Here is a 12,483-nt window from a genome sequence, read left to right as displayed (position 1 = left end):
CCTACTAGTAATTATGCCAATTAAAGAGCTCTCAAAAACTATTTTTACTAGTAATAATCCCAGTTAGAGAGCTCTACAAATAAATTTTATCAGTCATATGTCTCCAACGACTTCCATTAATTAATAATTAATAAATTACAAAGCTCTACAACATAATTCTTACTAGTAACAATTACAATTAGAGAGCTCTCTAAATCAATTTTTACTAGTAATAATTCCAATTACAGAGCTCTCTAATTCCGTTTTTACTAGTAACAATTCAAGTAAAGAGCTCTATAATTCAATTCCTACTTGTAACAATCCCAGTTAGAGAGCTCTACAAATTAATTTTACTAGTCATATGTCTCCAGTGACTTCTATTCATTTTTAAATACAGTGCTCTACAACAGAATTCTTACTAGTAACAATTACTTAGAGAGCTCTCTAATTCAGTTACAGAGTGTGTTTTTAAATGCAGCAAAAACAGTAATATTATGAAAAATTATTACATTTTAAAATAATTTATTTAATTTATTTTTCAAATAATTTCTTATTATTATCAGTGTTTATTACCAGTGTTTTTCATCGATTGATCTACTTCACAAAACTAGTCTTCACTCATTAAAATGCAAATCAATTTATAACTTTTTTTAAATGCATTTCTTCTGGATTCTTTATTTTTTTGTTGTAATTCTGTCTCTCGCTGTTAAAAATAAACCTACCATTAAAATTATAGACTGATCATTTATTTGTCAGTGGGCAAACATACAAAATCAAATAATTATTTTCACCACTGTATAATTGGATTAAGAATTTTTTTAAAAGATAGAACCATTCAAGTAAGGATGGGGTCTTTATACTCAAAGATTTATGCAATTGAAATACATGCCCTATATTGTTCAACATAATAATAAATTACATTTTTAACACAGTTGGACCAGGGATTGGAAAGTCTTTGTATGATGTAAGGACACATGTAAAGGATGTAAATGGAATATGTAAATGTAAAGGATATGATAACAAAAGAAGCACTTCATATAGAAATGAATCACATCTCACCTCAGAAATAGTTAAATAAAAATGCAACTAGACATGTTTCACATACTATTTAAGTATGTCAAAGACAGAATAGTTAAGTTTTTAGTTTTCTCTTAACATCAATGCTCCACACTCCCTCCCTCCCAGTTGGTGGCAGTATATGCACTTAAAGCTGCTTTGTTAACCGCAATAAACTCAGAGAAGAAGAAGGAGTATACACAAAAGAGAGTAGTGAAAGACGAGTGCTGAATATTTTAGCCCACTTTAAGCTAAAAGTGATGCAGTTATCGATCATAAATGAAGGTCAGTTGTATCATAATTTTGCTGATGTCTGCAAGTGAGAAATGTTCACAGTTTACAGAGTTTACATGTCTTTTTTATTTTGAACGTCTGTGATAAAGATGATTTCATGACTTTTCTAATGTAAGAATTATTTTCTAATGTAAGAATTGATATTTATTTAGCATAAATGTACATTGTTCCTGCTGTAACTAACTACACAACTAAATTGAGTCATTGTTGTTAAACAGTGTTTATATTGTGTATATATAAAAATGTAAACATCTGTTTTAGCTTGTTTCCTAGTCTTTCTTGGTAATAAACTAGACATTATGCATTGTGTGATGGATGTCTTGTTGCTGTTTTATACGTCAAACTAATATGTGACCATCAAATGTTTTATAGGAATTTTTCCAGGTTATTGAATGTTTCTTTGTCTTAATGAGCAGACGTTCAATCAAAGAATAAAAAATACCAATGTAAGATTAAAGTCACTAAATACTTTAGCTGTTCTCCAACAAATTACAATATTGAGTTACTCCCTAAAAAGTAACTAATTCCATTACTTAGTTACTTTTTATGGAAAGTAATGTAATTACTTTTAAGCAAATTCACATCTGTACAGTAGACCGCAGAAGAAAAAAAAGTCAACTCTTCAGCAATAAAAAAAGAAAACCAATATTACATTATCTTGAGTAATTTTTGCTTATTAGTATGGATGAATTGGATTAATGAAGGTCAGCAGCAAAGACATTGGTTAATAAAATGGGATTAAATACATAAAGGATTTGTATTATTTAACATATTTAATTGTTGCAGGTTTGCATTGAATCACTGTTTTTATTAAGTTTTAAGGAACACTGAATCTGTTTTTTGTGAGGGAGTTGGATTAATGCATGTTCACATTTATTCTAGAACTAAAGCAACATCTTACTCCCAATTTCTCTCAACATGGAGTCAGGAGAGCTTTTAATCAGTAAATTGTGGGAAAAAACTAACTGGCATTACTTATTTGAAAAAGTAACTCAGATATATTCTTGTTGAATAAAAAGTAATACATTACTTTACTATTTACTTAAAAAAAAGTCTAAATATAAAAAATACTTGATTGTTTTCTGCAATTTTATTGTTTTGTTGCATGGCATCTGCGCTTGTGAGAGTTTTTGGACTTTAATTTCACAAGGGAATAATTTCACCCCTTACAAGAACAAATAAATGTGTAAAGATTTACTCCATTTTAAATAATGACAATATTAATTATATTTCTTTTTATCTTGGACTGAGAAAATACCATGTCACTTCAACAACCCATGCCTAACAATGGATTGCATATGGCATTAATATGTGAGCAACAAATGCTTTATATTTTGAACCGCAAACTAATATATGGTTAATTCAAAATAATACAGTATAAATCTAATAGCTTGTTGTTTTCTCCAGATCTGGTCGTGTGGGTCTCAGTATCAGACAGTGATCAGTGAAGCCCCTCCCACAACAATTGACCTATAAACACTGGTGAATATTCACATCATCCTACAAGAGAAGAACAAACTCCAGGTGCAGCAGCTGAAATCTGTGACTGTTGAAGATGGAGTTTATTAAAGAGGAGATTGAAGACATGAGTGATCCAGAACCATCCAGAATAAAACATGAAGATACTGAGGAACAAACAGGTTGGTGTCCAGTCTCGATTCTTCATTTTTGACTGCTGAGAAACGAACAAAAAGCTCCGGTTCTTTTGATTTTAACCACATAATTTGTTCATTTTAGACTTCGATGAAATCAAAAATCAAAAAGTGAAGCTGAAAGAAGTGGAGGAGGAACACTGTAAAATGAAAACTTCAAGAAAAAAAGGCAAAGAGCTGCACAACAATTCAGATGAGAAGCCTTATGCGTGTTCTTACTGTGGAATGGGTTTTTCACGACTGGACAGTTTTAAAAAGCACCAGAAATCACATAATGAAGTGAGAGATCGCATGTCCGTTGAGTGTGGGAAGAGCTTTACTACAAAGGGTCAACTAAAACTGCATCAAAAAACTCATACTGTAGAAAAGTCTTACAAATGCTCATATTGTGACAAAAGTTTCAGTCTGTCTGGGAGCCTGAATAGACACAAGCAACGTCATACTAGAGAGAATCAGTACCACTGTACTCAGTGTGGAAAGAGTTTTGCTGATTCATCAAATTTCAGTTATCATCTGCAAGTTCACTCTGGTGAAAAGCCATTTAGCTGTGATCAGTGTGGTAAAAAGTTTATGTCACCATCAGGTCTAAATCGTCACCTGACAGTTCATTCAGATGAGAAGCCTCATGTGTGTTATGAGTGTGGGAAGGGTTTTACTATGGCTGTCTATTTGAAAGAGCACCAAAGAATTCACACTGGAGAAAAACCTTACAAGTGCTCATATTGTGACAAGAGTTTCACCAAGTCTGGAAACCTGAAAGTACATGAGCGAACTCATACTGGAGAGAAGCCGTACCACTGTACTCAATGTGGAAAGAGTTTCATTCAGTTAGTATCTCTAGAGACTCATATTAAAAAGCATTGTTCTGTGTCAGAGTGAGCAAATGTTCTTTACAGATTTAATATTTCAAGTAAATATTGTGAGATTGAGATTCAGTAAATTATAAGCTCAAATGATTAATTTTGCAGTGAAATGTCACAAAATTTGTGGAGATGTTTTGTTGGAGAACAGCAAAAGTATTTAGTAACTCTAATCTTACGTTGATGTTTTCTATTCAGTGATTTTTGTTCATTGCTGCATTAGTCAATTATAGTATTTAGTTGTTCAGTAAAATATTTTATTTGTGATCATCCTGTGGTTTGTCTGTGTTTGTTCACATACAATGAAATGTGCTTAATGTGCCAATTTACAGAAGATCTCAGAAATCATAATCATAATGAATGAGGTGAAAACAGCCAACATTTATTAATGAGGCTAGTCCCAGACTAAAATGTAAATCTGAGTCGTTTCAACTGAAAGAAACTTGCACTGATCGATCCTAAAATATATCAGTGCCTTTTACTTAAATATCCTAATTGAACTATGATCTAATCCTGGTTTAGTCTATCTGTGAAACCAGGCCCTTGTGTTTAAAATATTAATAATAATAATAATTTATTAGTCAAATTAAAAATGATTTTAAAAAATGAGAATGACTGTTGTGTCTAATATGATTATTGTCTCTAATTGGCCTCTTTAGCAAAGCCCTCAAAACTCTTCTTATTTAGTGGTACAGTACTGCTCTTTGCAAACTATTGCACTTTTAAATAAATGGTAACAATACATTCTTAAGGACTCGCTTACATTTCTTTTCACGAGCAGTTTTTCCACCTACTTACATTTTTTTTTAGGAACACTGTCTTATCAACGACAGAAATTAAAATTTCCATTGAGGCAATATTGGAATTCTTTAGTTTTTTCTAAACTTTTTTTAATGCCGTTTTTCTAACTCTTTGAAATGTACATCATCTTTTGTGCCACAAAATTAATTCATAAGCTTTTATCAAAAATTGTAATGAAATTAAAATAATAAGGTACAATCATGAAATATCAAATGAAATCAGCACCAACAATTCATCTTTGTATAAAAGAGCACAAATATGGCATTAAGAAATATTTATAGACTTTTTGACAAGTTTCAGGTGGCATGTATTTCATAATAACAATGTTATGAGATTACTGTTTAAAATATAATGTTTTGAATATAGAAATATTAAATTATTTAAATACCTCAAATTATACTTTTAAATTGAAACTAAAACTGCTGGTTGGTGGCATTAAGTTAGTGTCTTTGTCACTGAAACATTCATTCAATTGATTTGTTCAAATGGCTGATTCATTTGAAGCAATTGACTCTCTTTATGAATGAGTCATTGATTCATTGACTCACTAGATTTGTTCAAAAACCCATTTTAAAAGTTAGAAAAGTGGCATTACACAGGCTAAAATTAGCAAATGTTTATGCAAAGTGCAAACTATGAAATATAGTCTACAAATCATGCAGTACTGTACAACTAAATAAGTTTTGTTTTGAGGGCTTTGCCAAACAGGCCAATTAGAGACAATAATAATATTATTACATTTACATTTACATTTATTCATTTAGCCGATATTATAGACAATAGTCATGCTCATTTCTTATCAAATAATTTTTTCATTTGACTAATTTATTTATTTTGTATTTTTTCATTAAACACAAGGACCTGGTTTCACAGACAAACTAAACCAGAATTGGTTTACGTTTAACTACGGTAAAGGATCGATAAACTTGAAAACGCTTTAGTTTATTGCTGCCGTCTGCTGGAAATTCCTGGACACATGTAGGGTTTTCCTGTTTTATGAGGATATTCCATAGACATAATGATTTTATACTGTATGTATTGACATTACATACTTAATCTACACTGAATAATCTCTCATGACAACAAGACTATGATCAAATGAGCTGCTGAAAAGCCAATAGCTCCCTGTTTTCTCCTGATTCATTCTGATGATGTCTGAGCTCTTCTGTAAATTGGCACATTGCGCACATTTCATTGTGTGTCAACAGACTGAGACAAACTACAGGATCATCAAATAAAATATTACTGAATATATAATAAACTTAATCAGAGATGTCAGTGAAATTTTATTTGAATCATTGTATCTGTATCTCACAATATTTATTTGACATACTGATTTGAAATAATGTAGAAAACATTTACTTTACATTTACATTTAGAATGGCTACAGAAAAAAAGTCACCACTGTCTTAATACAACAACTACCGTTAAACTCAAGTGATTTTACTAAATGACCTCTAAATCTCTGTGCAAATATAAAATAGCGATGCTGCAATCTTTCTCAAATAATTTTTTTACCCTGTAATTAGGATCCAAAGGTAAAAATACTAATATTTTGTCTTTCTTCTTCATTTATGTATTTCTCTCAACAGAAAGAGCTGTGAACTGAATCCATAATCCAAAGTAATATAAGCATTTCTTTACTTTTTGAACACAAATGTTAGGATATTTTTTTAGCGAATAGACTGTAATACATATGACTGTAGGCAATTACTGTGATTGACATGACCAATGAAATTTCAGCGTCTGTGGTGGGCGGGGTTTGTGCTTTACTGGGTTAAAAAGGCGAGGAATATTCACATTATTCTACATTACAGGTACAGAAGTTAAAGAACAGATTGAAGACATGAGTGATCCAGAACCATCCAGAATAAAACATGAAGATACTGAGGAACAAACAGGTTGGTGTCCATTCTTGATTCTTCATTGCTGACTGTTAAGAAACATTAATGTAAAAAGCTCCAGTTCACTTGATTTTCAACATTTTTATTTTTTTTTAGACTGGATTGAAGTAAAACAACAAAGAATAAAGCTGAAAGAAGAGGAGGAGTGTTGTGAAATCAAAACCTTAAGAAAAAAAGGCAAAAAGCCACACACCTGCCCTCAGTGTGGAAAGAGTTTCAAATACCAAGCACACCTTAAAAGACACATGAGAATCCACACTGGAGAGTTTAGCTGTGATCAGTGTGAAAAAAAGTTTATGATATTAGCACATCTAAAAAAACACCTGATAGTTCATTCAGGTGAGAAGCCTCATGTGTGTTCTTTCTGTGGTAAGAGCTTTTCCAGATTGTTTCACTGTAAACAGCACCAGAAAACACATAATGAAGTGAGAGATCATGTGTGTTGTGAGTGTGGGAAGAGCTTTACTAGAGCTGAACATCTGAAAGAGCACCAAAGAATTCACACTGGAGAAAAACCTTACAAGTGCTCATATTGTAACAAGAGTTTCACTGTGTCTGGACACTTGAAATCACACGAGCGAGTTCATACTGGAGAGAAGCCGTATCACTGTAGTCAGTGTGGAAAGAGTTGTGCTAGTCTATCGAGTCTCGATTATCATCTGCACACTCACTCTGGAGAAAAGCTATTTAAATGTGATCAGTGTGGTAAAAAGTTTATTTCATCATCAGGTCTAAAAAGTCACCTGGGAACGCATTCAGGTGCAAAGCCTTATGTTTGTTCTTTCTGTGGAAAGAGTTTTCCAAGGCTGGCTGACTGTAAAAAGCACCAGAAAATACATAATGAACTGAGAGATCATGTTTGTTGTGAGTGTGGCATGAGCTTTACTAGAGTTGGTCTTCTGAAACAGCACCAAACAATCCACACTGGAGAAAAACCTTACAAGTGCTCATATTGTGACAAGAGTTTCGCTCAGTCTGGAAACCTTAAAGTACATGAGCGAGTTCATACTGGAGAGAAGCCGTATCACTGTACTCTATGTGGAAAGAGTTTCATTCGGTCAACATATTTAGCGCGTCATATTAAAAAGCATTGTTCTGTGTCAGAGTGAGCAGATGATTTCTACAGATTCAATATTTGAAGTTGAGATCTTGATCAAGTATATGTGAGGTTAGCTCCAATAAACTTGTTTTGTTTTGAAATGTCACAAGATTGGTGTGGATGTTTTTTTCTGTGTTGTAGAACTGCAAAAGTATTTAGTCACTTTAATCCCATATTGATTTTTATCATTTAATTCGATGCCTCCTCCATGAGTTTCTGACCATTTTGTTTTGCATAAAACATTTTTCCAAGATATTTATTTATACATATCTCTGCAACATAAATGTTAGGCACTGTATATTCACTGACATCTCTGGTTATGTGTGATTTTTTATATTGATGTGTTAGTCCATTATAGTATTTCAGTCAGATATTTTATTCTATTCAGTTATAGATTTCATTTATAATGATCCTGTAGTTGTAATCTCTCAGTTGACACACAATGAAATGTGCTTAATGTGCCAATTTACAGAAGATCTCAGACATCATCATCATAATGAATGAAAATGAGGTGAAAACAGGCATCTATTGACTTTTCAGCAGCTTATTGTCTGTCTTTAATGACAGATTTGGTGTAAATGAAGTGAACACGAGTATTTGATTTTAGAAAATTTGTTTCTAATTTGTTTAAATGCTATGTATTATAGGATCAAAATACAAAGTCAAAAACAGGATATGATCATGAATTAATAGGCTGGAAGTGGTTCTCACCATAAGAGGGTTAAGGTGATAGAAACAAAAGAAAACACTCAAAAGTGTACAACTAAAAGTGTGGAGTTCTTTAAAGGTCCCATATTGTACACATTTCTGGAGGTTTATTTTAGTTGTCAATGTCCTTAAGAATATATATTTGCGGTATAAGTGCCAAAATCCATCTCAATATATATTTTTACAGCTTCTTTTTTAGGAGCTCTGTCAAAAACAGGTCGATTTTGGCCTGTCTAATTAATATTCATGAGCCTCTCTTCTGATTGGCCTGTTGTTTTCTGAGTGACGCACAGCCAGGCCAATCACAGGTAACTACGGTCATTGTAGTGCATGGAGCCAATCAGACATGAAATAACTAGTTATATTCCTTAAATGACTTCTCCCCCATGATTAACACCTATGTGCTATGAGCCAGTCCTTTGTTCACTATCCAGCTCATCCCCCCACCATCAAGATAAGACTCCTACCAGAAATGCAGGGAAAGATAGACTTTCCTTATTCAGACATGCAGTCCCACATACAGTTATATAGAAATGTACACGTATCAATGTGTTACCTTTTCTTATATTGTTGTTTCTGTTATGTATGTCGGCCTCAAACATTAATCCGCAATAGGTGAATTAGTGTGCATGCTAAGACTCACATTTAGAATCAGTCAAACGAGAAGATACATAGATCATGTTTGGTGTCTATGAGCAGCATTTATTATTCCCTAAATGTTAATGTTTGTGGCATCTTAATAACTCATTGCTTTATATGTATTATTGAACTTTTGAAAGTTTTGTGGCCAAACAACCAATCAGCTTCCACATGCGAAACCCCATTGTGAGAGACAAAGACTTTCAATCTTCCCTCCAAAACTCAGATCAACCGGATTGGACAAGGTCCAACTGTGGGCGTGAACGACCTACAGGTTTATAAACCTTCCCTCATCTCTCTCATTTTCTTGCTCTTGCCTTCGGGACACAAAGACACGTCACCCGCACCTCCCCCCAGATCCATGGGGGGGGGGGGGGGGTCTCACCTAGCGGAGGAGATGATGAGGCCTGCGATACTCTCAAGGAACTGGAAAGGACTTTCTGAACTGAACACAAACGGAACAATGCACAACAACAACAAGCTTGCAAGTATCCGTCCTTTCTACAAACGTAGATAGCTGCGTTTAAGGCGTTTTATAAAAGAAACGATTTCAGGATGTTCAGAACCGTTTCATTCCTGTCCCTTTGCAAACTCACTGTCTGTCTCTCTCTCTCTCTTACTCTCTCTCTCTCTCTCTCTCTCTCTTACTCTCTCTCTCTCACGCGTTCTCTGTCTATTTGTGTTTTATGTACGTTTGTCTATGTGCGATCGTTTGTAAGTAGAATAGTTTAATAAACAACCATATATTCACATATAATGATTCTCGGTGCTGAATGCTTACATTACAAAGTCACTTAAACTGTTTCGATCTCATATTGCTACCTTAAGCCCTATTCTGTTCAATTGTTTTAACTCCGTTCTGGTTAGTAAAAACGCGTTGCCGTGACGACGGGCCAACGTCAGAGTAATGGGTATCGCTGAATAATTTGCTGGACAAAGAAACCAGTCGATATCGTTATTACTGTTACTGATCAGAAACTGGAAATTGCGTATATTTAATGACGATTATTATACACGATTTCCTGTGAGTTAAACTACTTTCCCTGACTGAAATGTATGTTTTAAATAACTCATTTCATCCTATTCATTGGTCGTAAGACCTGGTGGAGTTTGCAGTGTATATGTGATGAGAGGAACAGTCTCATGCATATACACACATATATTGATCATCTTAAATTCTTTGAGCTAACCAAAATTCTCTACACAGAGTATACACCTCTTAATCAATATTTTCAAAAATATGTTCAATTATATTTTTAATTTAATTGAAATTAATTATTAAACGTTTGGTGTGTCACATCACATGAGTTTAATTTTGCTCATTATTACATTGTACAGTATCACACTGCCTTTTATTTACCTTTTGGTCCCCCAAAAAATATCAAAATAAACTGTAGTAGGTCTACAAAAATTATCTGTATCTGTGTCATTGTCAGTATGAATTGCCTTACATAAAAGATTCAACAGGAAGGTTATCAGAACATCAAATTACACACTAACCAGATAATGATGGCCACCAAGCGCATTATGGCTTCATTCAGGCAGTCAAAGAAGTCCCGGAGAGCCTGGCCCTGCTGTTTCATGTTTCCAATCACTAATCCAAAGCACATAGAGAACACCACCAACCCCAAGGCGTTCACGCCGTTCGAGGACCCTGAGACAGGCAACACCTCTTCCACCGTCTCCTGGATGGTCTGCAGGACTGTGCTGAGGTTGGACACTTGGCTGAGATCTGTAGAGTTGAAGCTGTCTGATGCATTGACCACGATGGTGACATTTTTGGTCAGCACGGTTTTCTTGTATAGTGTTTTGTACTGCAAGAAAAATGGGCGATTAGTAATGTTACTTGTACCAAATGGGTCTGAACAGAATATTAGAAATTAGAAAGACATTAGATATTACATATTAGAAAAAGAATATTTTTAACCTCAACCATGTGAACAATTTAAGGACAGACAAACCTGTTTAAAGCAGGCCTCAACTAAATTCGGTGGAAACATATTTCTATAAGAACAATGAGAAAAATCTGAGTTCATAGCATTCAAAAAATAAACAAGCATCAGGGGTCAAACTAAACTTTCTCCTCACCTTATCAAGTCCAGAAAAGCATCAGCGGCCTGCACTGGCTCAATGCTGCCACTAGAGGCCACTGGACTGTCCCTGCTGCCTTTACCTGGCCTGATTATAATCACCATTACGATACCGATGAAGACTGCTATAAACGTGGTCACCATGTAGTAGACGATGGCCCGAATTCCCATCTTCCCTGAGGCCTTGCTGTCTAACGAGGAGATTCCTGAAGACACGCAGCAAAAAGAGACAAAAGATCTGTGCTTGAGCATTTCAGAAGTGACAATCATCCTATAAAGCAGCATGATTACTTTAAATAATGGATTTTGATTAAATAGTTTTAGCTTATGCATGTATTAATTTCACATTTCACAGTGGCAAAGAATTGGTATTTTTTTACATATACTATTAAATATATATTAAAATATAGCTATTATATACAGTGCCTTGCGAAATTATTCATACCCCTTCATTTTTTCACATTTTGTTACATTGCTGCCTTATGTTAAACTACTTTAAATTACTTTTTTCCCACATCAATCTACACTCCCTACTCCAATGGCAAAGCAAAAAATAGGTTTTTAACATTTGTGCAAATTTATTAAAAATAAAAAACTGAAAAGATCCCGTTGCATTAGTATTCATACCCTTTTCTGGGACATTCAAAATTTAGCTCAGGAGCATTCATATTGCTTCTAGATGTTACTACACTTCGAGTGGAGTTAAAGTGTGGCAAATTCATTTGAATGAGTATGATTTAGAAAGGCACACACCTCTCAGAAAAGGTCTAACAGCTGAAAATGCATATCAGAGCAAAAACCAAGTCCTGAGGTCAAGATAACTGCCTGTAGAGCTCAGTGACAGACTTGCGTTAAGGCAGTGATCTAGGGAAGAGTTCAGAAAAAAATCTGCTGCATTGAAGGTTCACAGAAGCATGTAGCCTGCAGTATCCATAATAGAAGACGATTGGAACAGCTAGGACTCTAGAAAATGTCTGCCAGCCCCCATCCAAGCTGACAGAGCTTGAGAGGTGAAAAGGTGAGGCAAAGAATGGCAGATAATTGCCAAATGCAGATGTGCAAAGCTTGTTACATCATACCCAAAAAGACTTGAGGCTGTAAAGGTGCTTCAACTATGTACTGAGTTGAGGGTATGAATACTTATGCAATGTACTTATTGCAGTGTTTGATTTTTAATACATTTGTAAAATTTGCAAATCTGGTTTTTGCTTTGTCATTATTATGGTGTATGGAGTGTAAATTGATGTGGGGAAAAACTAATTTAAAGCAGTTTAACATAATACTGCAACAAAACGTGAATAAAAATGAAGGGGTATGAATACTTTTGCAAGGCACTGTACACTACTGTTCAAAAGTTTGTTACGAATTTTTAAACCTTCTCTTCTGCTCATTAAAATGTAT

The 12,483-nt window shown here is 34.1% G+C and overlaps 3 protein-coding genes across 3 annotated transcripts; 2 read left to right on the top strand and 1 right to left on the bottom strand.

The window, feature by feature from the left end:
* The first annotated feature begins 1,211 nt into the window (after nucleotides 1-1,211).
* LOC141284643 (uncharacterized) lies at nucleotides 1,212-5,355 on the top strand. The gene is made up of 3 exons (XM_073817636.1): nucleotides 1,212-1,320; nucleotides 2,737-2,969; nucleotides 3,067-5,355. Exons 2-3 carry the CDS (start codon nucleotides 2,885-2,887, stop codon nucleotides 3,858-3,860), a joined length of 879 nt encoding a protein of 292 aa, XP_073673737.1. The 5' UTR covers nucleotides 1,212-1,320; nucleotides 2,737-2,884; the 3' UTR covers nucleotides 3,861-5,355.
* Nucleotides 5,356-5,418: 63 nt separating this feature from the next.
* On the top strand, nucleotides 5,419-7,743 carry LOC141284641 (uncharacterized). The gene is made up of 2 exons (XM_073817634.1): nucleotides 5,419-6,543; nucleotides 6,643-7,743. Exons 1-2 carry the CDS (start codon nucleotides 6,489-6,491, stop codon nucleotides 7,653-7,655), a joined length of 1,068 nt encoding a protein of 355 aa, XP_073673735.1. The 5' UTR covers nucleotides 5,419-6,488; the 3' UTR covers nucleotides 7,656-7,743.
* Nucleotides 7,744-10,467: 2,724 nt separating this feature from the next.
* Nucleotides 10,468-11,352, bottom strand: LOC141285256 (excitatory amino acid transporter 1-like). The gene is made up of 3 exons (XM_073818293.1): nucleotides 11,081-11,352; nucleotides 10,954-10,996; nucleotides 10,468-10,806 (listed from the first exon to the last, which is right to left on the bottom strand). Exons 1-3 carry the CDS (start codon nucleotides 11,350-11,352, stop codon nucleotides 10,468-10,470), a joined length of 654 nt encoding a protein of 217 aa, XP_073674394.1.
* Nucleotides 11,353-12,483: the final 1,131 nt, after the last annotated feature.

The sequence above is a fragment of the Garra rufa genome, chromosome 14, assembly GCF_049309525.1.
Source record: "Garra rufa chromosome 14, GarRuf1.0, whole genome shotgun sequence".
NCBI classification, from domain to species: domain Eukaryota; kingdom Metazoa; phylum Chordata; class Actinopteri; order Cypriniformes; family Cyprinidae; genus Garra; species Garra rufa.
Note: the sequence above shows the minus strand (reverse complement) of the source record. Positions and strands in the feature narration are given on the sequence as shown.